The sequence below is a fragment of the Medicago sativa genome, chromosome 3, assembly GCF_051527215.1.
Source record: "Medicago sativa cultivar Bolivia chromosome 3, Bolivia_mono, whole genome shotgun sequence".
NCBI lineage: Eukaryota > Viridiplantae > Streptophyta > Magnoliopsida > Fabales > Fabaceae > Medicago > Medicago sativa.
In genome coordinates, this window is record NC_140751.1 from 77937111 (window position 1) to 77961940 (window position 24830).

General features: G+C 32.5%; 3 protein-coding genes across 8 annotated transcripts; all 3 read right to left on the minus strand.

Annotated features, from left to right (window-relative positions):
• Nucleotides 1–908: 908 nt before the first annotated feature.
• On the minus strand, nt 909–3395 carry LOC146940475 (uncharacterized). Of its 2 annotated transcripts, none has more exons than XM_085754174.1 (8): nt 3259–3395; nt 2438–2609; nt 2221–2353; nt 1865–2042; nt 1702–1759; nt 1525–1613; nt 1271–1363; nt 909–1182 (listed from the first exon to the last, which is right to left on the minus strand). In XM_085754174.1, exons 2-8 carry the CDS (start codon nt 2462–2464, stop codon nt 1176–1178), a joined length of 585 nt encoding a protein of 194 aa, XP_085610300.1. In that variant the 5' UTR covers nt 2465–2609; nt 3259–3395; the 3' UTR covers nt 909–1175. The 2 variants fall into 2 exon arrangements, with proteins under 2 accessions (XP_085610300.1, XP_085610299.1); XM_085754173.1 differs by having other exon boundaries at nt 1702–1768.
• Nucleotides 3396–3625: 230 nt separating this feature from the next.
• LOC146940476 (phosphatidylinositol/phosphatidylcholine transfer protein SFH11-like) lies at nt 3626–13083 on the minus strand. Of its 5 annotated transcripts, none has more exons than XM_085754175.1 (12): nt 12460–12748; nt 11843–11965; nt 10076–10122; nt 9618–9721; nt 5747–5822; nt 5414–5532; nt 5072–5338; nt 4956–4984; nt 4536–4676; nt 4361–4417; nt 3819–3878; nt 3626–3657 (listed from the first exon to the last, which is right to left on the minus strand). In XM_085754175.1, the coding sequence occupies exons 6-11, from the start codon at nt 5459–5461 to the stop codon at nt 3851–3853; spliced, it is 570 nt and encodes a 189-aa protein (XP_085610301.1). In that variant the 5' UTR covers nt 5462–5532; nt 5747–5822; nt 9618–9721; nt 10076–10122; nt 11843–11965; nt 12460–12748; the 3' UTR covers nt 3626–3657; nt 3819–3850. The 5 variants fall into 5 exon arrangements, with proteins under 5 accessions (XP_085610301.1, XP_085610302.1, XP_085610306.1 ...); XM_085754176.1 differs by having other exon boundaries at nt 3632–3657; nt 3819–3883; nt 12460–12749; XM_085754180.1 differs by lacking the exons at nt 3626–3657; nt 3819–3878; nt 4361–4417 and having other exon boundaries at nt 4537–4676; nt 4907–4984; nt 5072–5322; nt 11871–11960; nt 12460–13083.
• A 126-nt stretch (nt 13084–13209) lies between these two features.
• Nucleotides 13210–16956, minus strand: LOC146940477 (linamarin synthase 1-like). Its single transcript, XM_085754172.1, has 2 exons — nt 16443–16956; nt 13210–14390 (listed from the first exon to the last, which is right to left on the minus strand). Exons 1-2 carry the CDS (start codon nt 16936–16938, stop codon nt 13435–13437), a joined length of 1452 nt encoding a protein of 483 aa, XP_085610298.1. The 5' UTR covers nt 16939–16956; the 3' UTR covers nt 13210–13434.
• Nucleotides 16957–24830: the final 7874 nt, after the last annotated feature.

A 24830-nucleotide genomic window follows, 5' to 3' on the forward strand; every position in this document is an offset into this window, starting at 1 on the left:
TCCTAATACCCTAATTCTTAATATCTTTGATAAATCAAACATGTCGTAGATCCGATCATAATCATGTTCAATGTTTTGTTTGCTTCCGCTATTGATTCATAATTGTTGAACATGTTTTATGAAATCTGTTTATTATTAAGACCTAAATTTCCAACATTAACATCATAATCATCAGTGGCACAACAACATAATATTTAACTAACACATTTTCATTTACCATTGATTGTAGGACCAATAACACTCTAGTAATTAAAATCACACAAACCGGCAACCACATATTTGTATTTAGATGCAGTACCTATTGTTTTAACTTTTTTTTTATAAAATAACTAGTTACAAACCCGTGCTTCGCACGGGGGTTAGTTACTTTTTTGACAAAATATTACATCGGACGGATAGATTGCGAAATGACAGATAATTATAAACCATAACACAATATTTAGAGTACTCCTGCATCACGAGTTAGAAAATGAAATGTTCAAAACGGCTTATCACGAGTAACAAATGAAAACGTCAAGGACTTTTTTGTTAAAATTTTCTTCAATAAGGTAACAACTTTAAGTAATAAGATATGATATATAAAGATATTTTAGTAATTTACTAAATTTATTATCGGGTATGAGTACACGTGGTTATGGATACAATCAAATCCGTGTCTGTGTCCATATAATAATGGATAGTTAAATACCCGTTTATTATACCCGTGGATACCCGCTCCATGCCCGTGACGGATTTTACCCACGGGTACCCGTGGGCATTTAGAATACTATGGTTTTGAAATTCTTTATTATATGTTTGAATAAGTTATAATTTAGAAAATCTGTTTATTACTAAAACCGATTCGTATTTGCGCTCAGGTTTCTACTTTTTTTAATAATGTTGATACAATTTATCTAAGAACATATATGTGGCAGAGGCTTAAAATTCTGCTTCTTAATAAACTCGCTTCTGTTATTTTATGTTTGGCTATTTCCCTTTGAGCTGAATTCTAATTAATATGTGAATTTGACAGCTTATCATCTTAGTATAGATTAAAAAATATAACAAAATAGCTCCACCATCACTAAAAACATCACATATGGAATTTGTCAAAGATTCACACCCAGAGAGGTCCACTTCTTGTAAAGTTTTGCATTGCAATGCTAATGTAATTAAGTTGTCCTGCTTTTGCAGTGCTAATTTCTGCATAACCAAAAAGCCCATCATTAAGGGCTATACTCTAGAATATAAGAGAATGGGGAATGAATGAAGACATAATTATAAGACATACTTGAAGTGAATTTGAAGTGATATTGATCCGGTGGAGCAGTTAGACACTTGTATAGAAGAAAGTGATATAGCACTCAAGTTCAAATCTGCTAGTCTGCAAAGGAAACAATTCAAAAATAAAATAAAATTAGATGCAACAATAGAAAAAAAGATTTGGTATTGACTTACAGAAAGTGAAAAGCAATAGCGAGAGACACATCAATAATAGAATTATAGTGCTTTTCTTGGGAGAGAAAAAATGAAGCAGAAACATACTTGCGACAGTACGCCAATCTAATATTCTTCATACGTGGAAGATCCAACGACACCGAAGTCAATAGACTGCAACTGCAGAGTTCCAAAACCTGCATTGGCGGTGATAAAATGTATTAATCCTTATACTCACGAATTCAGACATGTCATTAATATCAATATCTGGGACAGATAAAATACCTCCAACATATAGCTATGAGCTATTGCAGCCATTGATGCAGAAGTGATGCCCTCGCAGCTATGAAACCTTAGAATTGTCAACATTGTCATTCGAACCAACTTAAAAGAGAAAAGCGACCATGTTAGACAAAGCCATATACTTTAGTTCAAAATACAAGCTTACATATGCAAAAAGCGAGTGTACAATTTGAAGCACAACTCCAAAGATATGCTTGGGCAGTATGATGCATCAAGAAAACCAAGATTAGGGCAATGATGCGCTATTTCACGCAGGGTTTCATCGCTAACACAAGAACAGTTATGCATGTCCAGCTTCACCAGTTGAGGGCATGAAGTTGCAGCTGCACAAATAAATGTATCAGGAAGTTTGTTGCAAGAACCAATATCAAGTTCATGTAGAAGAGGGCAATCAAGTACAAATTATATGAGAGACAATTATCAACAAAATAATAACTCAAGACTAACTTCTACATTAGGTTGATGTATTTGAGGCATTTTTCGAGCTCAGCCATGTCTTACCATCATCACAATTGTAGTACCGTTTATCCCAAGGGATCGACGCACTTCTATGATGAACTTGGACTGGAAACTTATCATCATATCCCACTAAATAACTCATTTTCATTGGATTTTGTCCCAAGATGTAGTTAACCTGAAACACAAGGAAGCAAAAATTTAGACTATTTCCAATTCCTATATGTTACTATCGAAAATGGTTAGAAGGTTAGTAATTCACCTGAGAGCTTGAAAAATCACGAAGCATTGAAACTGAGAATGCATCGGTTTCGCAGTTGCACCGGATATTTTGAGATGATCAATGTAATCACTATACAATTTACTGAGAAAAGATGTTGTTGCAGCATACTGGAGTAATGGTCCATTATCAGGTTTTGGAATAACCAATCCACCTACAATTATGTTTAACATTAATCATTTATTTTTTTATTCAAAAAAAAAATTAACAATCTTTAGCTGCATCATTGCATTCATACTGTAATCTTTAGCTTGAAATCATTGCATTCATGTTCTTTTAGAACCTTGACTTTGGAAGATAAACCAATTTTCACCCAATCATCTATGAAGTCACTGCATAATTATTCAATTAAACCATAAAAACTGTAAATATTAACAATTTTTAATAACATAATAACTATTGTCATTGCATACATAATGTACTGCAACACACATATAGATGATGCCATGTAGCCAACAACCTATTTAAGGTTGATTATAAAAAAAAGGGTTGGATTATTATACGAACCCTAAAACAGGTATTATACGGACCCTAAAATCTGGAACAATCTGACAAAAGGACATCGAAGTCAGAATATGTAACCAATGCGACTAAATGTTATTATAACAAATGCGTAATGGCTTGACAAAAATGTCCGAAAATTACTACACTTAGGCTTGTTTGATTGTGTTTTGGTTTTTAAAAACTGTTCAATAAAATAGTTTTGAAAAAATGTGGTCTAAAATAAGTTTTATACTATCGAACAGTCACAAAATAGATAGTGGTACAATAAAAAAATGATTAATAAAAACTAACAAAATCACCTGATAGTCTGAAGGGTTTTCCTCTTCTCCACTTGGACCCTTAAATGGAAGCAGTTTAACTTTAGGTTTTTCTAAAGAAAACACAACAGGGAAATCACCATCAATGCCACGATCTCCACCGTCTAAAGCTTTGTAATAAGCCAACCAACTCTAAAAATCAATATGAAATTCCAACCAATTAGTTAGAAGCACAATGTATAGATTGCATACATAGAACTCTAAGCAATAGCATACATCCATGAATATTTTACTTTTATTCTGATTTCTACTCTCTGTTCCTGAAATTCGTTTTAGATTGCTGAAAGGCAAAGTTCTAAGATCAGCATCAGCATTTTCAGTAGACAGGTAAGAATCCACATTCTCATCTGCTGGTTTTCCATCTGCTGCATCCACACATTCCTATAGTTTGTATTCCATTGAAGAGAACAAAGATTAGAAGACGGGAATCCAATTCACAAAATAAAAAGAAAAATGAATTAACACGAATGGTGATGGAATTATTCATTGCAAGTTGGAGTGAGAAGATATCAGGGTTCTTCTTTGTCTTTATGCAAACCTACCAGGACACATTCTCTAGGTGCTACGGGTGCTGTCATTTATCACTCAAGAGATGCATCACCCTGGACTGCCAAAATATCAGAACTTGCAATACACATAGCAAGTAAAAATATCTTTGAATATTGGTAACTCACATGAAGACTATAAGTGCTATCCACACTATATTGTAAAGCAAGTTGCAAAAAGAGCAAGAAAAAGTTACAAATCTGTCACAAGTGATGGCTAAACTACGTTCCTAGGATCTATGATTGAAACTTAATAAAGCATTGATAAAAAAGATACACCAATCTGTCAAAAGAAATTGTTACAACAATTCAACACTTGAATGAAATCAAGTTCACTTCCTAGCTTTGAAATCAAGTGATAGCTTTAAAGCATGGCAACAAACAACAGGAACATAGTTTTTGGTATGTCACATGTAATTTTGAATTTTGTATACTTGGTTAAAGTTGTGATTGAAATAGCCTTAACTACATTGCATTAAAGTACAAAAGTGGGAGAGAGATTTGAGATGTTGAAGAGAGATTCTCTTAAGGAAGTTCACCTTGCTGTGTCAAGAGCAATCTTCATTCTCATATGCCAAGTCAGCCATGAGATTTTCCTTCAACGTAAAATTTTGCACAAGAAAAATGTAACCGAGTTTAGAATGTTATTTAACTGAGAGTTGTAAATGTCTTCTACTATGTATGTATAAATCAGCATCAAATACAAAACATTACCATATAATAGAGCTTCCAAGGGAAATTAACTCATACACAATAAATCTCATGTCTCCATTAATGCTACAACCGAGTAAAGAAATTATATTTGGATGCTGAATTTTACTCAATAAATCCACCTCATTCTGCAAATTCATCCCACTATTAAAGGGAACATTAGCATCAAGGAAAATCAGCATCAGTATCACAAAAGGAAACATAAAAAGAGATGATTCATTATCAAATGCTACACTTTCAATTCATAGAAGACATGTACATCCAAATCATCTGCTACAATAAAAATTTAAGAATCTGTCTAACTTAATCACACATTAATAGCAGACATATATATCCAAATCATCTGCTCATGAGCTATGATCAACAAAAAGTACCTCAGGGTAATAATTGCTATCAATCTTCTGAATTTCCATGAAGATTTACCTTGCAGGCTCTGAGAAATTAGACATTCCCTAGAAGAATAATACAATCACATAACAAAATCAGCATTATTAGACCAAATAGTAAATTATGAAACAATATATGAAAAATTTGCTTACTACTCCATTGCCATCCAAGATACTTGTGGTGGATGCTATGTGTCTTTTGGCTGCTAATGAACATGCAGGGTATCTTACTCTTAGTGTTTTCTCTTGTTCTGACACATGATGCTTGATAAGCCTTTCTTGTGTGGTTATTTGCCACAGTTTGTTAACATCTATCATCCCACTTCTCCCGATATACACAGGTCTGCCACATTTATCAAGCCCATAGAATCCATGAGGATAGCATTTTTTCACTTCTGTGTATTCTGGAAATTTGAACTCCTGATTATGTACCAAAAAATGAATGACATCGAAAAAACAAATTAAAACTCACAAATGAATGATATCGAATAGTACCTGTCCTGTCGCTGTATACAGTCTGTTATACCAACCATCTGTTAACATCCCAAAAGCTGAATATAGATGTTTGCGACCCTCACCAGGACTTTGCAGCGTATACTCAATGAAATAAAATCCTGAACCATTTTTTCGAGGCAAATTAATAATTAGAACATCAAAATTCAACCCATAATTTCAGTTTTGAGAAGTCTCTCTCTGTCTCATTAAGCATACATTAGAACTATATATAACCTATAACATATTTTCTTTCCCTTATAGTTGCAACCTTATAACATGTACTGCAAAATAATGCAGCAACTTTCAATGACATTTAAGAGTAAAAGTATGCACCTTTATATGATTTACAATCTATGAGTTTAGCAACCACACCAGGTGGTTTTTTCCAGTTTCTGTCCAACCCACTAACCTGTCATATTCATATTAAGCAAAATAGGGTGAATATTAAGCATACCTATGTTGGAAAGTGAAGTTTCACGTACCTAAAATGTTACCCAGTGTTTTATCTTGGTTTTCGGGTGTCAAACATTGATTACGTTTGAACCTTTTTAAACCGGTGATATCTTATTTTTTTCTTGGGAAGGGAAAAAGTAAGCAAAACCCTTGAGAATCGAGGTCCGGGAGTTGTTTTCGCTACGGGAAGGTGTTAGGCACCCATAACGACTATAGTATCCTATAGGAACCGTCTTTAATTTCTACGCGCGCGCTTTATTTTTAAATGCTATTTTGAAAGTGTTTATTAAACCTAAGAATATTCTAAGTGAAGAATTGGAGGGAGAAGAATGTTTTTGGATTTTTATTTTAATTGAATTGAAGGAATTTTGTTCCTTGCCTACGTACCCGTTTAAGGGATCAAATCCACCGTAGTTCTCTTCCAAAAATGTTTTTTTTTTTATTGGTTGATTTTAGGTTTGAAAATGGAATTTTGAAGAATAGAGATTGAGGGGCCTCAAGGGCATGAGAATTTAAGAAAAGGTGAGGTTTGATTAGTCATTTGTAAAAGAAGTCAAGTATGATTATAGTTCATTAGAATTTGATTAAGAAAAAGAAAAGGAAAATACAATGGGATTTTGATCCCAAGGTTTATTATGAAAAAGGGTTTGAGTGAAGTTGGTCATATTTTTTTTGGAAATTGATTTTTCTAAGTTTAAAGCCTAAACATACATCTAAACATACAATCCTAAACATACATCTAAACATGCATATTCTAGCTATATACCTAAAGTGGTGTGTGTGCATGTGTCGGTGCTTGTGTCAGTGTACATCATTAGAGTCCATTGTCCATATTACATCATAGGCCTAGATACATTCTATGGTCTTGCAAGAAATGTAAATGACATGAAAGTAAAGTACAAAAAGTCCTAAGTGTTTACATTCTAAGCCTTGGTACAAATTAAATTGCAAGAAGATAAAGGTGAATATGAGATGAGATGGGAATGCTTATGAAATGATGAACAAAAGAGTTAGTGATGATAGGTATAGTATGGTAGGAAAAATTGACAAGGAAATAAAGCATGGTAACATGATAAAATGGCAAAGAAAGATGACAAAGTATACCTAACAAAATACCAAAATTCCAAGCAAACAAAAGACCTATAACCCTCACATTATAACATTTTTCAAAGAGTTTAGGGGTCAGCCCTAATATGAGAGTTACAAGAAAATCATAAGCCAAAGAATCATGATATGAAATTAGGCCTATTTACATCAATTCACATATTAAAATAACAAAAAAAACTTGCTAACTAAGCAACCAATTATCACCCATTCAAAACAGCACCAAACACTACATATTAGGCAACAAATAACACCCTAAGATCACCCATCAAGTACCAATTATCATGAACCAAAATGTTGGAGCTAAAAAGTGCAAGAAGCTTCACAAAATATGATGAAAAACAACACAAATCACTCACAATTTCACATGTACTTTTTCTAACAATTTTCAACATGCAAAAGGTCACAAGGAACAAGTCTTAATCACTCAAAACGAATGTAAAAGAAATCACAAGGTTTTTACAAATTTTTCATCAAGACTTTCAACAAGAATTAAAGAAAAAAACAATAAACCAAAGTAAAAATAATTCTCCAGTATTTCTTGATCAATCTTGACATGCAATATGTCAAAATTGATCAAAAAGTACAAGGAAAATTATAGGAATTTTTCCAGAATTTTTAAAGGACTTTTTGAACATGCAGGGGTGCAAGTAGCAAGAAATTAACTAAAACGTACAGAAAAGGAGGGTGTAAACAGCAACAACACGCAGCAACAATAAAAAAAGACAGTTATGGGCCCAAAAAAGCTGGATCGGGTAGATCCATGGGTTGGCTAACTGGATCGGTTTATAGAGGGAGTATAAGAAGCTTTGTACAAAAAAAAACTACACACTCAACAAAAAAACATCACATTACCAAGTTCTAGAGAGAGAGAGTCTGACTTCTCTCTAGAATCAACTCGCCGGCGATGAGCTGAGGAAGATGACCGGAGCTACTCCGGTGCGGTGGTTGGCCGGAGCGCCGCCGCACCGGAGTTATTTTTCCCTCTTTTTTTTGAAATTTTTACATCATCTTGCTCGTCTTCTCTTCCTCTACTCAAATCCAGCCTTGGATTTTCACAACGAACCACATACAAGCCTAGATCTACGTTTTAAACTTTGAAAATTTTTGAAACACAAAGGACGAGACTGAAAGAAGAAATCCGTTACCTCCGCTTGTACTGAAAAAGATTCGTCTTATTCTTGCTTCTTCCTTTCTTTCAATTTGTTCTCGGATTCCTCTTCTTTTCACGACCTGGACTTGGCTTCGTGTTTCAACGGCCTTGTATGCATGAATGCTCCTTGATTTCGAACCTGTTGTGGTTGTGAGGTTCGGATTGTGGCTGTTAGGGTTTGGGAAATTCGATTTTGTTGAATTTCGGTTTTGAGGTGGTGGATTGTGAAATCAGTGATGAATTGGTGATGTTTGTGATGTATTTGTGGTGGTTTGCGACGATTTGGTGGTGGTTTGTGGTGTAACTGATTCGATCTTGTTGAATCTGCTTCTTGTTGAGCTTGATCCTTTTCTTCTTCGTGTTCTCTGATCAATTTTCCTTCGACACCTCTTTTTCTCTTCTCAACCTCCTCTTTCTGTGATCGTACAGAAATTCTGTGCTGGAATTGCAGAAAGAGGCAATTCGATGATGAAGATTCGATTGAATCTCTGAAAATTGCGAAGAAATTCGCTCAAATCTTCTTCGATTTCAATTCTGGTATGGCTGTTGTTATTGATTTTCTTGCTGAGAAATTTGCTTGGTTATGGATGAAGATGAAGATGAATCTTCATCTGGTTCTTGAGAATTTACGGTTTTGATCTTGTGAATGGAGGAGAGAGAATCGAAAAGTTGTTATTGATGAGTTGTAATGTGATGAATGGATCCTTGACCTTTTGACTGTGATGTGGCTTATATAGCTGATGATTGTACTGCCTGGACCAATGACAAACTGCCATGTGGCGTAACTAACTCTTGGACAAATCAGGACCTGACACGTGGCACTGGACTATGACTTGGACAAAAAATGGACTAAAATGCAAATTTCAGAAATTTAGGACTTAAAAATAAAATAAAATGAATTAAAATTGGTAACCGGCAAATAACGTAAAGTGAAACGATTAAAACTTGACAAAACGGACTAAAACGAACCAATGGCCTAAATAAGGTACTTTAAAGTAACCTCTCTCTGCCGAAATTTCGTGTGAAATGACCAAAATGCCCCTGGGGCTAAAATGACTGAAAATGACTCAGATACAAATTTTAAAATGGATTTTTAACAAGAAATTGAAGCAAAGACTCATACAAGCAAAATTAAAAGACTCAGAGACAATTTTTAGGATTTAAACAGGGCTTCAACACATGAAAAGACTAAAATGCCCCTAGGGGCAAAACTGACTCAAAATGACTTCAAATGCAATTTTTAAAATGGATTTTGACATAGAATGAAACAGAGACTGATTCAAACTACTTGAAAGGGCTCAAACAAAATTTTGAAAGACTGAGAGAAGTTTGACATAGGAAATGACTAAAATACCCTTGCATGTGAATTTTGCAAATAACATTGAAATAGAATGCAGAGAAAGATGCAATTGATCAGAGACATATCAAATGACTTGAAATGCAAGAAAGGAAAAATTGATTAGTATTTTTAGGTCCAAAATTAGGGTATAACACCCAGCTCTAAAAATTGTTCATTGAGTCGATCCCTCCTTAACTCTTCTCGGTCAGCCTTCTGTGTCTTTCTAGCAGGTGTAATTTCCATTGGTTCAACTTCAGACCTTTCCCAGTAAATACATAAGTTCCAAAAACGCAAAATAATTAAATCAATGAAAGATCATTTATTTCAGCCTTCAATAATAACAAATCCAAAATGATCAAAAAAAGAAAGAATAAAACTAATTTACTTCAACTCTTCAAGCAGTGACCTTTGACATGTCCAAAAGCCACGGCTTGAAAATTTGTTCCACACATTATGAAGCCAATAATACATAACTTCTCAGGAATCAAGTCTAATGGAACTTCTCAAGTTAAAATCTGATAGAATCATCGCTATTTAAATAATATGAAAATGTCTATTGTAGCCTAAGATCATGAAAAGGAGTGTAGCAAGAGAGTGAAGAAAGTGAACATACAAAATCCTTGAAACACAGATTATCAGCTCCAATAAAGCTTGTTCTCCCTGCCAGGATGAAAGTAACTGAAGTCAGATATCCAATTTCGCAGAAAAACCTAACCTTTGAGAATGACCTCACGAACAATTGGCCTTACCACAAATTTACAATCACAGATAAACTGAGCATTTAAAATATCTGGAAAATGAACTCTTACCCAATAGCATAGTCAGAAATCCAAGCCACTCAAACCACCTCTATCATAGGATCACTATCTACAACTACTTGTCAACAAAATTTAGTTTGTATAATCTGCCTACTCAAATCTTTTTAGTTTACATTGAACTGTTATCAATAGTGCATTTCATAAACCCATTTTTATCTTCATCAAATCTAACAAACAACTGAACCTCAATAAGAACACCCAATTCAAAATTTAAGCTACAAAATTTTAATTTCATCAAATCTGACAAATGAAAGAGTACAATATGGCAGACAGATGCATATAAGGATCATTTAGCTTGTGAGAATTCTTTCAAATTTACTAATAAATTAAATTCCTTTTCTTAAAGAGTGATAAAGAAGCAAGAAAAATATTTTAAGTGTAAGATACAATATGATGCTTTATTCTCTTATGTTGATTCAATACACCTATATATAAACAACTTCAACAAATAAAAGTTCATATTTATGTATCTTTCCATGATTGGTACTCATGAAGTTATATGTGCTGCTTATGAGCTTTGGCGTAAAAATAAGGAAGACAGGGAGGAATATCAAGGTTATAAGTTGTTTTATGCGTATTCTATATATCATTGTCACATTACCAGAATGCTCTTTTCTGTAAAAAATTCTTTGCATTGGGACTAATCTAAACCTGTTTCAGATGGATCGTTCTAGAGGTTTTGAAATTGAGACCAAGAAAAATGATGAGACCAGACAGACTATATTCTAAATAGCCTCTAATGTCATAATTTAAATGCACATGCTTCAGTTGCTATCTTTCCAACATTACTGCTATCATACATCTCTGCTATCATAAATTCAAGAACATCATAAGAGAATAAAGCATCATATGTAGATTTAATAGTGTTCAATGCTGCAATCCAGATAAAAATCAAGTACTAAATCTCAAAATATCTAATATTATTGCCAAAAGTCAATATTTTTTAGCACATCAAATGACAGAGCAAACCTATTTTCTCTAGAATCTTGTGCTACCAACTGTAACCATCAAAAACACCAAGCTAAATGTATCAAACCAAATTATATCAAATTCCTCTCAAAGTTAAACATGAAATTGAGACATAATCTGCAAATCCTCAAGAAAAATGATGAGACCAAACAGACTATATTCTAAATAGATGTTAACAGGTAAATTATTCACCAAATAAGAACAATTCAATCATATCAACCACAAGAGTCTTCAGTTACTCATATCAAACAGACTATAACTTTCATTTTCACCAATTGAAAACCCATAAAAGTATTTTCAAAATCCAGACACACATTTTCAGTAATAATTTTTTTTTACAATCCCTTCAAGACCAAACAAAATTTCCAAAACATGCATACCAAAAAACTATAAATCATAATACTCAAAATGAACAGACCATACCATAATCAAACTAAACATATATTTTCCTATAAAACAAACACCAAATAAAAAAATCAACATACATGCATAAAAAAAACCACCAAACATACCTAAAAACATGTCACAACACATGCAAAATACAAAAACAATCACTCAACATCATACAAACACAAAAAACCTCAGAAAATTACCTTGTAAGTATGGTGGCTTAGTAATTACCATTAATACCTCTTCTATGGCCTTATCTTTCTTAGCTTCAATTGCCCTTACGACCTTGATTTCACCATGGCATGTAGCAAGTTCATTAACCTTTTCTGCAACAGATTAAAACTTGTTCATAATTATTTTTTATGGCATTTTAGATAGTAACATATGAGAGGATCCATATTGAACAGATTCATATATCACTGAGACTACAAATATGCCATCAATTTTTAAGTCACCAAGTAAACAATTCATGCATCACCAATTTTAGTCAATTTCACAAACACCTTATGTGCAATTTATACCAAGTGTGATTTCATCTCAAAAGAATCAATTTTTTCACAAGTTACTTGTATAGAAACATCACAAACAAAAACATAATCACACCAAAAAAAGAATCAACAACAAAAAAAACCCAGAATCACCAAACCACAAAAGCAAAAACAAAAATAAAACAGAAAACACACAAAACTCATTCAATCTGAGACATGCATGGCATTAGATTCATGAAAAACCCTAAAATTCCTTTTTCCCCCAAATGAAAACCTAACCCTAAATTCATCAAATTTCAACATGCATGAGGGAAAGGAAAAGGGAAACTCACCTTAAAATTGAAGCTTGTCTTCTTCTCCAATTTCCCTTCTTCCTCCATCGGCTTCTTTTCCTTCTTCTCCTCTCCCTCCCTTCTCTCGTTCTGTTTTTTTTTTTCCTTTTTTCTTCTCTGTCCCGTGTTCTGTTTTCCTTCTTCTTTTTTTTTCCTTTTCTTCATCAACCAAAAAAACACATATATATAGGTAGGCAGCTCCAATTAATTAATTTACCATAATACCCCCAATAAGGGTAAAAAGGTAATTTCCACGGACTATTATTTTCCTATCTAGTTTAGTAGATATACCATAGATTCCATTACAGTTTATAATTTTAGATGTATGCAGCTTAAGAGAGATAGAGATAAAAGAGAGTAATATCTGATAGATGAATAATGTTTAAAAATGAAACCTTACATTTTATATATGTTATTATTTTGTGTGATTAGGGGTCGAGACTTTTAGGGTATGAAAGACAACCCTAAAAGTGGTTAAACATGAGAAAACGTGTTCTAACAATCAACATGCTTTTATATCATTTATTTTTGACGCTTTCAACTACCTAGCATCAGAGACCATCTACATAGTTTTGTCAACTAAAAAGATCTTGCGGTGCAACTTGTTGTCTATTTGCCTTCTATTCATATGTAAGTAATCATTGATATATAAAAATATAAATTTCAGGTAATTAATTTTTTTTGACCAAAACAAATCTATTACATTTCCAAATCAATCAAATGAGCAATCCAAAGGAACATAATCAAAGATAAATGAAGCAACATTAGTAACAATCGTCCTTGTCAACAAGAACCACAATATTTTCCTGTCCATACAGTTGAAAATTATGAAGAAAAAAAGGCACAAACTCACTTTGCACTAATGCAAGATGACACCAAATTCAAAATAGTCAACATGACAATGATTGATGGTGATCAAGTAAGAATTATTTTTACTAAAAGTAATAGAACAATACACATTTCATATTAGACTGATTATAATATAACTGAAATAGCATTGTGATGAAGAAGCTCTTTAATTAAATTATAGAAATTATTGTATGATGATCCTCCAACATTAGTAGCATCTGTAGCTTTCTTCTTCCACTCCAAGCAGTTTTGTCTCATCTCTTTTCCTTTTTCTCCTTCCATCATTTCCATCACAAGTTTGGTTATCTCTTCCCTTTTAACATCATGGTTAATTTCCATCCCTATTTTCCAAGTGTTGCATAAATACCTACAATTTGTTTGTTGCTCACCAAAGAAAGGCCAACAAATAGTAGGCACACCTGCTGAAATAGTTTCAAGTGTAGAATTCCAACCACAATGAGTCAGGAACCCTCCAACTGATGGATGATCAAGAACTTGGTCTTGCATGCACCAACTAGTTATGTATCCTCTATCCTTAACTTCATCTAGAAAATCTTGTGGCAAAGATGAAGTTTCTTCACCCATTACTACATCTGGCCTCATTATCCATAAAAACGGTAACTTACTATTTGCTATTCCCCATGCAAATTCTTTCAAGTGGTGATCAGTCATAACAGTTACACTTCCATAATTAACATATAGGACTGAGCAAGGTTTCCATCTATTCAACCATGTTATGCATTCTATGTCAGATTTCCATAAACTCGAACCACTTGCCGTAAAACCATGTTCCATCTCAGGAAAGTGCCTACCAAGCATGTGAAGTGGACCAATGTCATATATGTTTGGGTTTTTGGCCCTAAGGGTGTCAAGTGCTTCACCTTCCAATTCTTCAAATGCGTTGATTATAATCATTGATGATCTTAAACAATTTTGTGCTTTAGAACCTTGGAAATTAAACATTACATCATTAAGATCTGTGATTCTTATGAAGCTTGGAAGGTCTTTTAGTCTAATATCTTTCATTCCCGAGATCCAATCTAAACTTGTTTCCAAAGTGCCATCCGCAATAAAATTTTCATCTAATAATTTTACAAAAGTAAGTTACTCAAGTTTCAAAATATGATTATGAAATAATAGTTTTTTATAAGCGAAACGATGTCTACAATCGATCATGTGTGTGAATTTAGAAGTGATTATGATAAAAAATCAAACATTTTTAATAATTTGACAATTATAATTAATTTACAGTTTAAAAACTATCCACGCTGACGGTGTATGCAAATTAAATTCAATATTAATAAATTGTATATTTTGTTGTTTTAATAAGAAAATGTACACTACCACAAATTGGCTCTAACAAAAGAAACTAGGTTATACGAACGGATTTAAAAACTTATCCTATCAAGCGCCAAAAATAGAATATATATTTTTTCTATGAACTAATTAAAGTATACTAAAATAAAGAAATAAAGGTAGATACCTAAATATTCATATCGCATTAAAAATTTAATATTTTAAAAATATTTATCGAAATAAATCTAACAACATCTAATATATCAATCATTTATCTTCATATTACAGTGAAAAAAATGATTAGAATATATTACGTAAATAGTGCACATATCGCATTAACGATTAGAATATGATTAGATATTTTGTCAAAAAAAAAAAGAATATGATTAGATATGATTAGAATATGCCTCTGTGCTAATGTCATTTTTATTTGTTTAATAAAATACTTATATGAAGCAACGTTATGATTCATCCGATGGAGAAGTATGTGAGCAATAGTTTAGTTTAGCTACTTCTTGGATTTAGAAGACATGTTCTGTGGCCACTACATTTTTGTTGGTACCTTGGCAAGTGACAACTATGTCTAGGGTCCATGATTGGCATCCGTCAAGTGTTATGTCTCTAGGACACGGACACTTACTAAAGATTTAAAATTGAAAACAATTGATAAAATTTATGTAGAAAAAGTTGTTTTTTCATGTTTTAATATATTGGATATACAATTGTTATCATTTTTCTTAATATAATTGTGATTGTTAATTAAGTTACTATCTTTAAATGATATTGATCTCCAATAAAAAATAATTATTTAGAAGAATAGAGTTCGATTTTTAAATGAAAAATTATTTATTAAATTTTACTTATTTTATGTAGAATTATGGAATAACAAAACCACATTCTTCTACAAACCGAAAGGGGTTAAGACAAAAGAAAACAATAATTGAAATTGTTGAATCAAGATTAGACAAATTATATTTTAAATTCAACATTTTTTTATTAAAATATAAATAAAAATATGTATTGAATTTTCGACCGTGCGACTCAATGACCATGAATTTTATGAATGTATAAAAACATTGACCACAAAGAATCCGATTTGAACTACTTTTTTTTTAAGGAAGATTTGAACTACTTGTTGACTCATTTGGCTAGTTCCAGTGTCTATCCCATTTATTAGCTCACCATTTACTAATAAGGGTGTGAATTTTTTTCATGTTATTTAAGTACTTCATCTCATTAGATTATAAGTGAAAGAAAATATAAATAAATTATTTTTGGAACATTCTTAGGTACTTTTGAGATTAGTTAGATACCAATACTCTTTAGAAGAATTTTTTTTTAAAATTTTAAGTAAATTTAACATAATTGAATTATAAAATGACATAGCATTGAAGATTGTACGTTGAGTATGAATCTGCTGCACAATACTTCTTACAATCAATGTTATAAACAAAAAAGATTATTTTTTAAATTTATTAAATAATTGATATATCTGATCTATATTATATATTATAAATATATGTTATTTAATATATCTAAAAAGTTATTTTTTTTAATTATAATAGTCATCAGTGGATCATATACTAATTTCATCACGAATTAATTGAAGTTGCAAAATTTAACGTCTGCAAAACCACGATACGTTGTATTCTCGTTTGAGTTTTCCTGGGTCAGGTATCATGTCCCTCAATCTTTGTATTTCTTTCTTTTTATTTAATATAGTTTCTCTTTTGCCTAAAAAAAATATATTATAAATAGGATAATTTTAAAACATTATATTTAATAAAAAAAAAAAACTTGTTACGAAACATAGAGAAAAAAAAATCGGTTTAATTTACCTTTGAATGGAAGAATTCCTCTTTTGACAAGCTCCTCGAATTGCAAATATCCCACAAACCCACAAGTAGAAGCAGTCCAAAGTTGGATCTCTCGAATGCCCAAATCCTTAGCCACTCTTCCAGCAAAGTCATAATTGCCATCAGCAATTATACAAGTAACTGGAATATGAGGTGATGAAGTGTTGAGCTTAATCACGAGCTCTTTGAAAGGAGCATAAAAAAATTTTCTAGTTGCATCCCACAACGTTAGAACATCCTGTGTTGCATCTTTATCTGATTCTGGTAAACCATCAGGTATGGTCTCAAATTGAAAATCAGGTAGACCCTTAACAAAGTCAGCTCCAAGAGACTTTACCAAACGTTTGTGGTTGAATTCAGTGTTCACAAAGGTTATGTGGAAACCATTACAACGTAGGAGTTTGGCTAGTTGCATGAAAGGGTTCACATGACCTTGTGCTGGAAATGGTACTAATACAACATGTGGCTTTTGGTCCATTTTAATTTGTTTTTCTGTGAGAGTGGGAGTGATACTTGTATGATTATTATATAGGCCGGAGGGACTTGTATAATGTCGGTACCATTTCTTGTCGTTTATATATTAGTAATAATGTATGTAGTCTTGAGGATAATGTTTTGGCAAATATCACATGTGCGATACACACAATAATTGATATATGTGAGGCTATAATATGTGTCTTAAGATGGATTTATCTTTTTATTTTTGGGGTAAGAATAAAAGGATAGCTAGCAACTTTTCAAGAATTATATATGTTGGAAATTTAGGTCTTAATTCATAAAACATGTTCAATACAAATAAAAGTATAGCGGAAGCAAATTGATCATTGAACATGAATTATGATCGGATCTACGACATGTTTGATTTATCAAGAATATTAAGAATTAGAGTATTAGTAATACCTGGATAAAGCTTTCATAGCAGCCCTCTCATCAAGAATGATAACCAAAGAGAAGGTGATCTGAAACAAACATCAACATCAACACGGTTAGCGGCGGCTGATTTGGTTCTTCCTCAACCGGTACCTTTATGCCTCAATTCTCTTCAGATGGGGAGAAGAGAGAGTTTTGCCGTGTACGGTATATTGGGGACCATAGCCTCTTTTATATTGGATGGCCATTAGGGTTTCCCATTATTCCGTTAATGGGCCATCCGGACATCCACTCATTGAGTCCATATCAACTAATTAAATATTTAATTAATTATCTAATTAGAAATCTAATAGCCTTATTACTTAATTTGATCACTAATCAATTAAGGCTCACAATTGATAAATAGCTAATATAATTATTATTACGATATTTGCCCACATAATGATATTTGAATATTATTAAATAATAAAATATTCCAACAATCTCCCACTTGGGCTACATATCTTAATAATTATATCAGAATTCTTTAGGCGCGCAACTAAATGCTATTTATCTTTAGATTTCAACCTTACAATCTGGTCCACCTCATACATTAATAATGGGACCACCGCGGCTGTCGTCACTGACGTATAACGTGACGGAACCCCGACGACCACCATACCAATGCACCTGATGACATAGATCGATATGGATGAGTGGCATGGAAATTTCATGTAATGTGATCTCTAAATCATGCCTATTTCCAACTGATCCAACTGAAAACTTTAGTGAGATCAAAACTGAAGTTTGCAAATTCAATATTAGCACAAAATGATACAGAAATGGTTATAATAAATATAACCTCATGTACTTTATTTCTGCAGAAAATCATAACATAAAGTCTGTATCAATACCAAAACAAAAGTATAGAACATAAAGTAAAAGAGACTCCCACTAATCCAAGACATCCTTAATGACAACAACCATATGAAAGACCTTATGTGTCATGTCTTTGAATAGCGGATCAGCTAGCATAAAGTTTTGTCTCTACTTGTTCTATCATTCAACAACAATAATCTATAAGGTAATGAACCTTATAAACTTTGTTATCAAATAACTATACGACTGAATTATGTCACTATATAACTTGAGTGGTCTTTCGATGCCTTTAACGATATGCAACCAAGTGACATAAATACTTACAGTCATTTCTTGAGTTAGGATGTATGTCATATACTGACATCCAAAAGTCAGAGTCTGACACAAAAATGATCTCCAAATTGTCAGATCTCTGATGTGAGCATAAGCTCTCTTGTTCTCTTTAATAATCCTTAAGGTTGCTTTTCAACAATTCAAACTTTGAATTGCTCAAGTATCTGCCAAACAATCTGATTATATATGCTATTTCCAAATGCATATAAATAAGATCATACATAAAAATCCTATAGACAAAGCGTAGGAAAATACTTAATTTTCAGAATTTATAAATTTTCTAATGGGCAATTGATAAGTGCCAGGAAGTAGTACTTTTAATGTTTATTTATGGCACGTTTGTTACTTGTTTCACAAGTTATCCAGGGAAAAGCCGAGAGAAAAGTGAATTTTGACCTATTACGCTTTAGTCATCTTACTCTACCCATTTGTGCAGGAATTGAGTGTCCAAACATCAAGCAAGTGCAAAAACAACAAATTTGGGCAAAGGCCAGCTCGCCATGGCGAGCTAAATGGCGAGGACTTCCAGAGAGCACCAGGCCACTTCGCCACTGAGATGGCCATGGCGAGAAATTTCGCCAGGCGAAGATCTGGCGAGGCAAAAGGCGAAGAAAGGCGGTTTGATCTGATTTTTGGTGACGTGGCAGAATCCCATTGGTGAAGAAAATTGAGCTCGCCATGGCGAAATGTGACTTTTGCAGATTTGTATAAAAGCTCATTTTCTCTCATTTCTATTTATTAAGTTAGTTCTTATCTTAGTTTTTCTCATAGTTTTCATAGGTAGATATTTCTTAGGGAGAAATAAGGTAGATCATATAGAGTGAGAGTGATTTTGGAAGTTGGATCTTTATTTCTTTGTTGAGACATCACAAGTGTAATGAATCCTTCCTTTTCAATCCATCCTTGCAAGGCTTCCATGATGATGTGTAGCTAAATACCCTTTGTTGGGATGTAAGGTACTTGATCTTGCTAAACATGTAATCCTTTTGATCTTGCAATATATGATTCTAGCAATTTATATTCAATATTGTTGTTATTCTTGTGTTAATGCTTTCAATAAGATTCAAGATGATTTGGACACAAACTCTTGAATCTAGAGCTAGAGTAGCAATATATCTTAGGTTAACTTCTTTGACAACTTTGTTAATCTTGTGATAATCACCATAATCAAGAGTTTAATGTTTTCGGATGCTTAATCAGGCTGGACACGGTCGATTAAGTTATCCGATCGACTTTGTTATCGTTTAAGGGATTTGGACACGAATGTTTAAACGATAACTTAGAAATAATTATATCACTTTGGACACGAAGGGTAGTTTAGAATTGATTGTGATAATGTTGTTTACAAAGCTAGAATTCGTATGGATCATTAGGTTACGTGTGACGCTTGGTTAAGGAACGCTACTCCTAACAAGTTTCAATCCTTATTTATCTCAACTTTTACTTTTTGCAAATTAGTTTAGCTAGTTACATTTCAATTCAAACAAACAAGTACTCTTAATACTTGGAATGATAATTGATGTTAAACTGTCCTTGATAACGCACTATTCCCTGTGGAGACGATATTAAAATACTTACTTTGTTTGATGCAAGATTACTTCATCAAAATGCGGTTAGTACAAACAACTATCAAATAAAGAAAAAATATTTACGGATTATATACAAATGCTTAAAACGATAAATCAATCGTTCTATCTATGATAACTAAACACCATTCCCCGGCAACGGCGCCATTTTGATGAAGTAATCTTGCATCAAACAAAGTAAGTATTTTAATATCGTCTCCACAGGGAATAGTGCGTTATCAAGGACAGTTTAACATCAATTATCATTCCAAGTATTAAGAGTACTTGTTTGTTTGAATTGAAATGTAACTAGCTAAACTAATTTGCAAAAAGTAAAAGTTGAGATAAATAAGGATTGAAACTTGTTAGGAGTAGCGTTCCTTAACCAAGCGTCACACGTAACCTAATGATCCATACGAATTCTAGCTTTGTAAACAACATTATCACAATCAATTCTAAACTACCCTTCGTGTCCAAAGTGATATTATTATTTCTAAGTTATCGTTTAAACATTCGTGTCCAAATCCCTTAAACGATAACAAAGTCGATCGGATAACTTAATCGACCGTGTCCAGCCTGATTAAGCATCCGAAAGTATTAAACTCTTGATTATGGTGATTATCACAAGATTAACAAAGTTGTCAAAGAAGTTAACCTAAGATATATTGCTACTCTAGCTCTAGATTCAAGAGTTTGTGTCCAAATCATCTTGAATCTTATTGAAAGCATTAACACAAGAATAACAACAATATTGAATATAAATTGCTAGAATCATATATTGCAAGATCAAAAGGATTACATGTTTAGCAAGATCAAGTACCTCACATCCCAACAAAGGGTATTTAGCTACACATCATCATGGAAGCCTTGCAAGGATGGATTGAAAAGGAAGGATTCATTACACTTGTGATGTCTCAACAAAGAAATAAAGATCCAACTTCCAAAATCACTCTCACTCTATATGATCTACCTTATTTCTCCCTAAGAAATATCTACCTATGAAAACTATGAGAAAAACTAAGATAAGAACTAACTTAATAAATAGAAATGAGAGAAAATGAGCTTTTATACAAATCTGCAAAAGTCACATTTCGCCTGGCAGAATATTGCTCGCCATGGCGAGCTCAGTTTTCTTCACCAATGGGATTCTGCCACGTCACCAAAAATCAGATCAAACCGCCTTTCTTCGCCTTTTGCCTCGCCAGATCTTCGCCTGGCGAAATTTCTCGCCATGGCCATCTCAGTGGCGAAGTGGCCTGGTGCTCTCTGGAAGTCCTCGCCATTTAGCTCGCCTTTGGCTCGCCATGGCGAGTTGGCCTTTGCCCAAATTTGTTGTTTTTGCACTTGCTTGATGTTTGGACACTCAATTCCTGCACAAATGGTAGAGTAAGATGACTAAAGCGTAATAGGTCAAAATTCACTTTTCTCTCGGCTTTTCCCTGGATAACTTGTGAAACAAGTAACAAACGTGCCATAAATAAACATTAAAAGTACTACTTCCTGGCACTTATCAGCAATATTTGAGACTGAAAGTCTCTCTCAGTGATTGTCACCTATAATTTATTATGTCAATTTATTTTCAACTTTATTGATATAAACCTTTTGTGACATCTGAAGGATACTTTGAGAATAATCTCTAAGTATCTAAAACTTAATACAAAAGAAGTGCCCCCAAGATCTTTCATCGCTAAACTTTCATTAGAGATATTCTTGGTTTCACATAACTAATATATCAATGTTGACTAAACAAAATATAATTGACACATTAAACTTGAACTATAAATTTACTCCCACTGAGCTTAATAAAACCACAATTCTCCATAATGTTATCTCAAAACCAAATGAGACAATTACTTTATGAGAATTTGTGGTAACACTAAAGAGACAAATTTCTTAACTTATAAGTGGATTTCATGACTTTGCAAACCATCTATTTTGTATCAATTGACACAAAAGTTTGATTCAGTTGCACCATATTGTATCATTAATGTTACCATTAAGAAACACTATATTGAAATCCATCTTGTGCAGCTCCAAAATTATAGTAAGCAAACTAGTATCATGACTGTCCTAATAGAGTCATTCAATTAAACTAAATAGAATTTCTCTTTTCAGTCAATTCTTAATAACACTAGAATCCCTAGTTCTTGAGGGTGTTGAGTTTGATCTATATGAAATAGTTTCTTAACTTGATTGAGAGGAAGAACAATAATGTCCCCATGAGGATCCAAATATACTATAATAATAATAGTAACTATATGAATTAATTTAGAACTAATTCTTCCTCATTTAATTTTGTTCTATTACCATATCTCTCCCCCAAACTCAATATCCTCAAGAAAACTTAACAATTTATGTCTCAAAATTTCCTTAATTTGTGGGACGAAAAATTTATAGTATTCAAAACCTTAAACAATATAGAATGTCACAATCATAACTGAATCGACTCTAATAATTGAACTTAAAAGACACATCGAATCATCATTTGAAAATAAAACTCAAAATATCTTGATTTATTCAAAGAGAAATTAAAACAAAATTTAATTCAAATAATGATTCACCAAATTGTCTTTTAAATACAAAAATAAGCTAGTAACGACAATCTAAAAATAGTTCAAAGATGAATAAAATAATCTTTATCGACTATGTCCATTCTAAATTGATATATCTTTCAACATCATTGGACATAAATCAGTCAAGACTACCTTTCTTTATTTGCCCTTGTCTTTTGAGGTATTTTTCTGAATGAGCACTATATTATTTTCTCTTGCTTCATTTTTTTTTCTTATTTGCACACTTTATGAATTGATCATTTCAATGATCATTTCTAACTGAAATAGTTATAAACTTAATTGTGCAAAGAGAATATTAAATACTGAATTCTCAGACAAGTCATATGATAGTCGAAATTACTGAATTTTCGAACAAGTCATATGATAGTCAAAATTTTAGCGTCTTAGCAAGATTAAATGTTTACATAATGTGCTCCTAACATTTTCTTTGCATAATAACCTTAATGAAATACCCATTCTCCAATGAGAGCTTGTCTTTCTCTATATTGCTTTAAAAGCACTTTAAGCAAAGAAAATATGACAAAAAATTTGTCATCTTAAATAACACCTCTAATACATATGATATTTTTTTTTTCTTTATGATCTCACGTGACCTATGAGATTTGGTGTATACTCACTGTCAAACTTAATTCTCACATTAGTTGCTGAATTTGTGAGAGAATGTGAGTTTCACCAACCTTATTTAAGGTCTAGATCCAAGAACAATGTTAATGTTCTTTAAATCCTATATTAGAATTTAACTCAAATTAGCAGATACATAAACTATATTAGTTTAAAGAGAACAAGAATAGCTAAAGTACTCACCAAAATGCCTAGTGCACCATCAATATCAAGTCTTTAAACAATAATATCAATTGCTGGTGGTATTTTACAGCAATGATCAAACAAGGACAATTTACTTTGACAAAGAATAAATTCTTATAATTGTCATATGTTTATCATAATATATGTGAATGTAAACTCTTAAATATTTAAATAAGTTTACACCAACACAACATCATCACACATGTCAGTAAAATATTAAAGAAACGTGCTTCTTTATTTGTAAATAAAAGACCTTAACAAGATACCAAACGCACCATTAAAACACAATCTTTGGATTGCTAAGAATTAATTGCAAGCGGTACTCTCAATGCAATGATCAAACATTGGTGATAAGTCCTGTCAAATAATAGTCACCTTTGGGCATCCTATTACCCACATGGATAATTACGTTATAATCACCACATATTTACCCTCGCAAGTGCACAATTATCCGGCCAAGTTGCGCCTTCCTTGGGGCCAAACAACAACTCGCATGAATAATTTTACACTACATCTTTTGTAAGCTTAATTGAAATCAATTTACACAACAGAGGTTACTTGGGCAACATTATTGTTTCAATTGACTCAACTAATTTTACTAGACAATTTTAATATATATTAAATGGGGTGATACATCCTGTCAAATAATAGTCACTTTCGGGTATCCTATTATTCACATGGAAAATTACTTTATAATCACCACACATTTACTATCATATGTATGTAACTATCCGGTCAAGTTGTGCCTTCCTTGGGGCCGACGACAACTCACATGGATAATTTCATACTACGCCTTTTGTAAGTTCAGTTGAATCAAATCTACGCAACAGAGGTTACTTTGGCAACATGTTGTTTCAACCAAAACAACCGCAATTACTAGACATTTCACAGTAAAATAAATGGGAATGGTCTTAAATTTACAAGGCACTACTGACATAATGTAGGCCAAATTAGTTCTTTATGTTGCTAAGTAATCATGAGGTCACTCGGAAACCCTTAAGTGTGAAGACAAATTCACGAATTTGAAAGAAGATGAAAGTCACAAATCACACCAATGTGTGTATGACAATACTTAAGTATGAAGACAAACTCACGAATTTGAAAGAAGATGCAAGTCACAAATCACACCAATGTGTGTATGACAATACATTTACATATATTGCATAAAAACAACAACAAACATAGCATGAAAATTCAAAATGCATGATAAGACAAAATATTATTATAGAAAACTTAATAACAATAAACTCAAGCGTCACAATCATGCTATAAACCAAATATTCAATTTTAAGTCAAAAGAAAATTGAATCTTATATGCCAAAATATTCATGCCACAATTGATTCACATATACCAATTGATTCTTTAA

What these genes read in the sequence shown, in the direction of transcription:
- LOC146940477 (XM_085754172.1), bottom strand. Translation starts at nt 16,938, where the DNA reads ATGGACCAAAAGCCACATGTTGTATTAGTACCATTTCCAGCACAAGGT. An exon ending in AGGAATTCTTCCATTCAAAG is followed by an intron (nt 14,391 to 16,442) that starts GTAAATTAAACC and finishes TAAAATTATTAG; the next exon opens with ATGAAAATTTTATTGCGGAT.
- LOC146940476 (XM_085754175.1), bottom strand. Translation starts at nt 5,461, where the DNA reads ATGTTAACAGATGGTTGGTATAACAGACTGTATACAGCGACAGGACAG. An exon ending in CTTGGAAGCTCTATTATATG is followed by an intron (nt 4,418 to 4,535) that starts GTAATGTTTTGT and finishes TTTACGTTGAAG; the next exon opens with GAAAATCTCATGGCTGACTT. An exon ending in ATTGCTCTTGACACAGCAAG is followed by an intron (nt 3,879 to 4,360) that starts GTGAACTTCCTT and finishes TTGGCAGTCCAG; the next exon opens with GGTGATGCATCTCTTGAGTG.
- LOC146940475 (XM_085754173.1), bottom strand. Translation starts at nt 2,464, where the DNA reads ATGCTTCGTGATTTTTCAAGCTCTCAG. An exon ending in GTGATTTTTCAAGCTCTCAG is followed by an intron (nt 2,354 to 2,437) that starts GTGAATTACTAA and finishes CTTGTGTTTCAG; the next exon opens with GTTAACTACATCTTGGGACA. An exon ending in GTACTACAATTGTGATGATG is followed by an intron (nt 2,043 to 2,220) that starts GTAAGACATGGC and finishes TTATTTGTGCAG; the next exon opens with CTGCAACTTCATGCCCTCAA.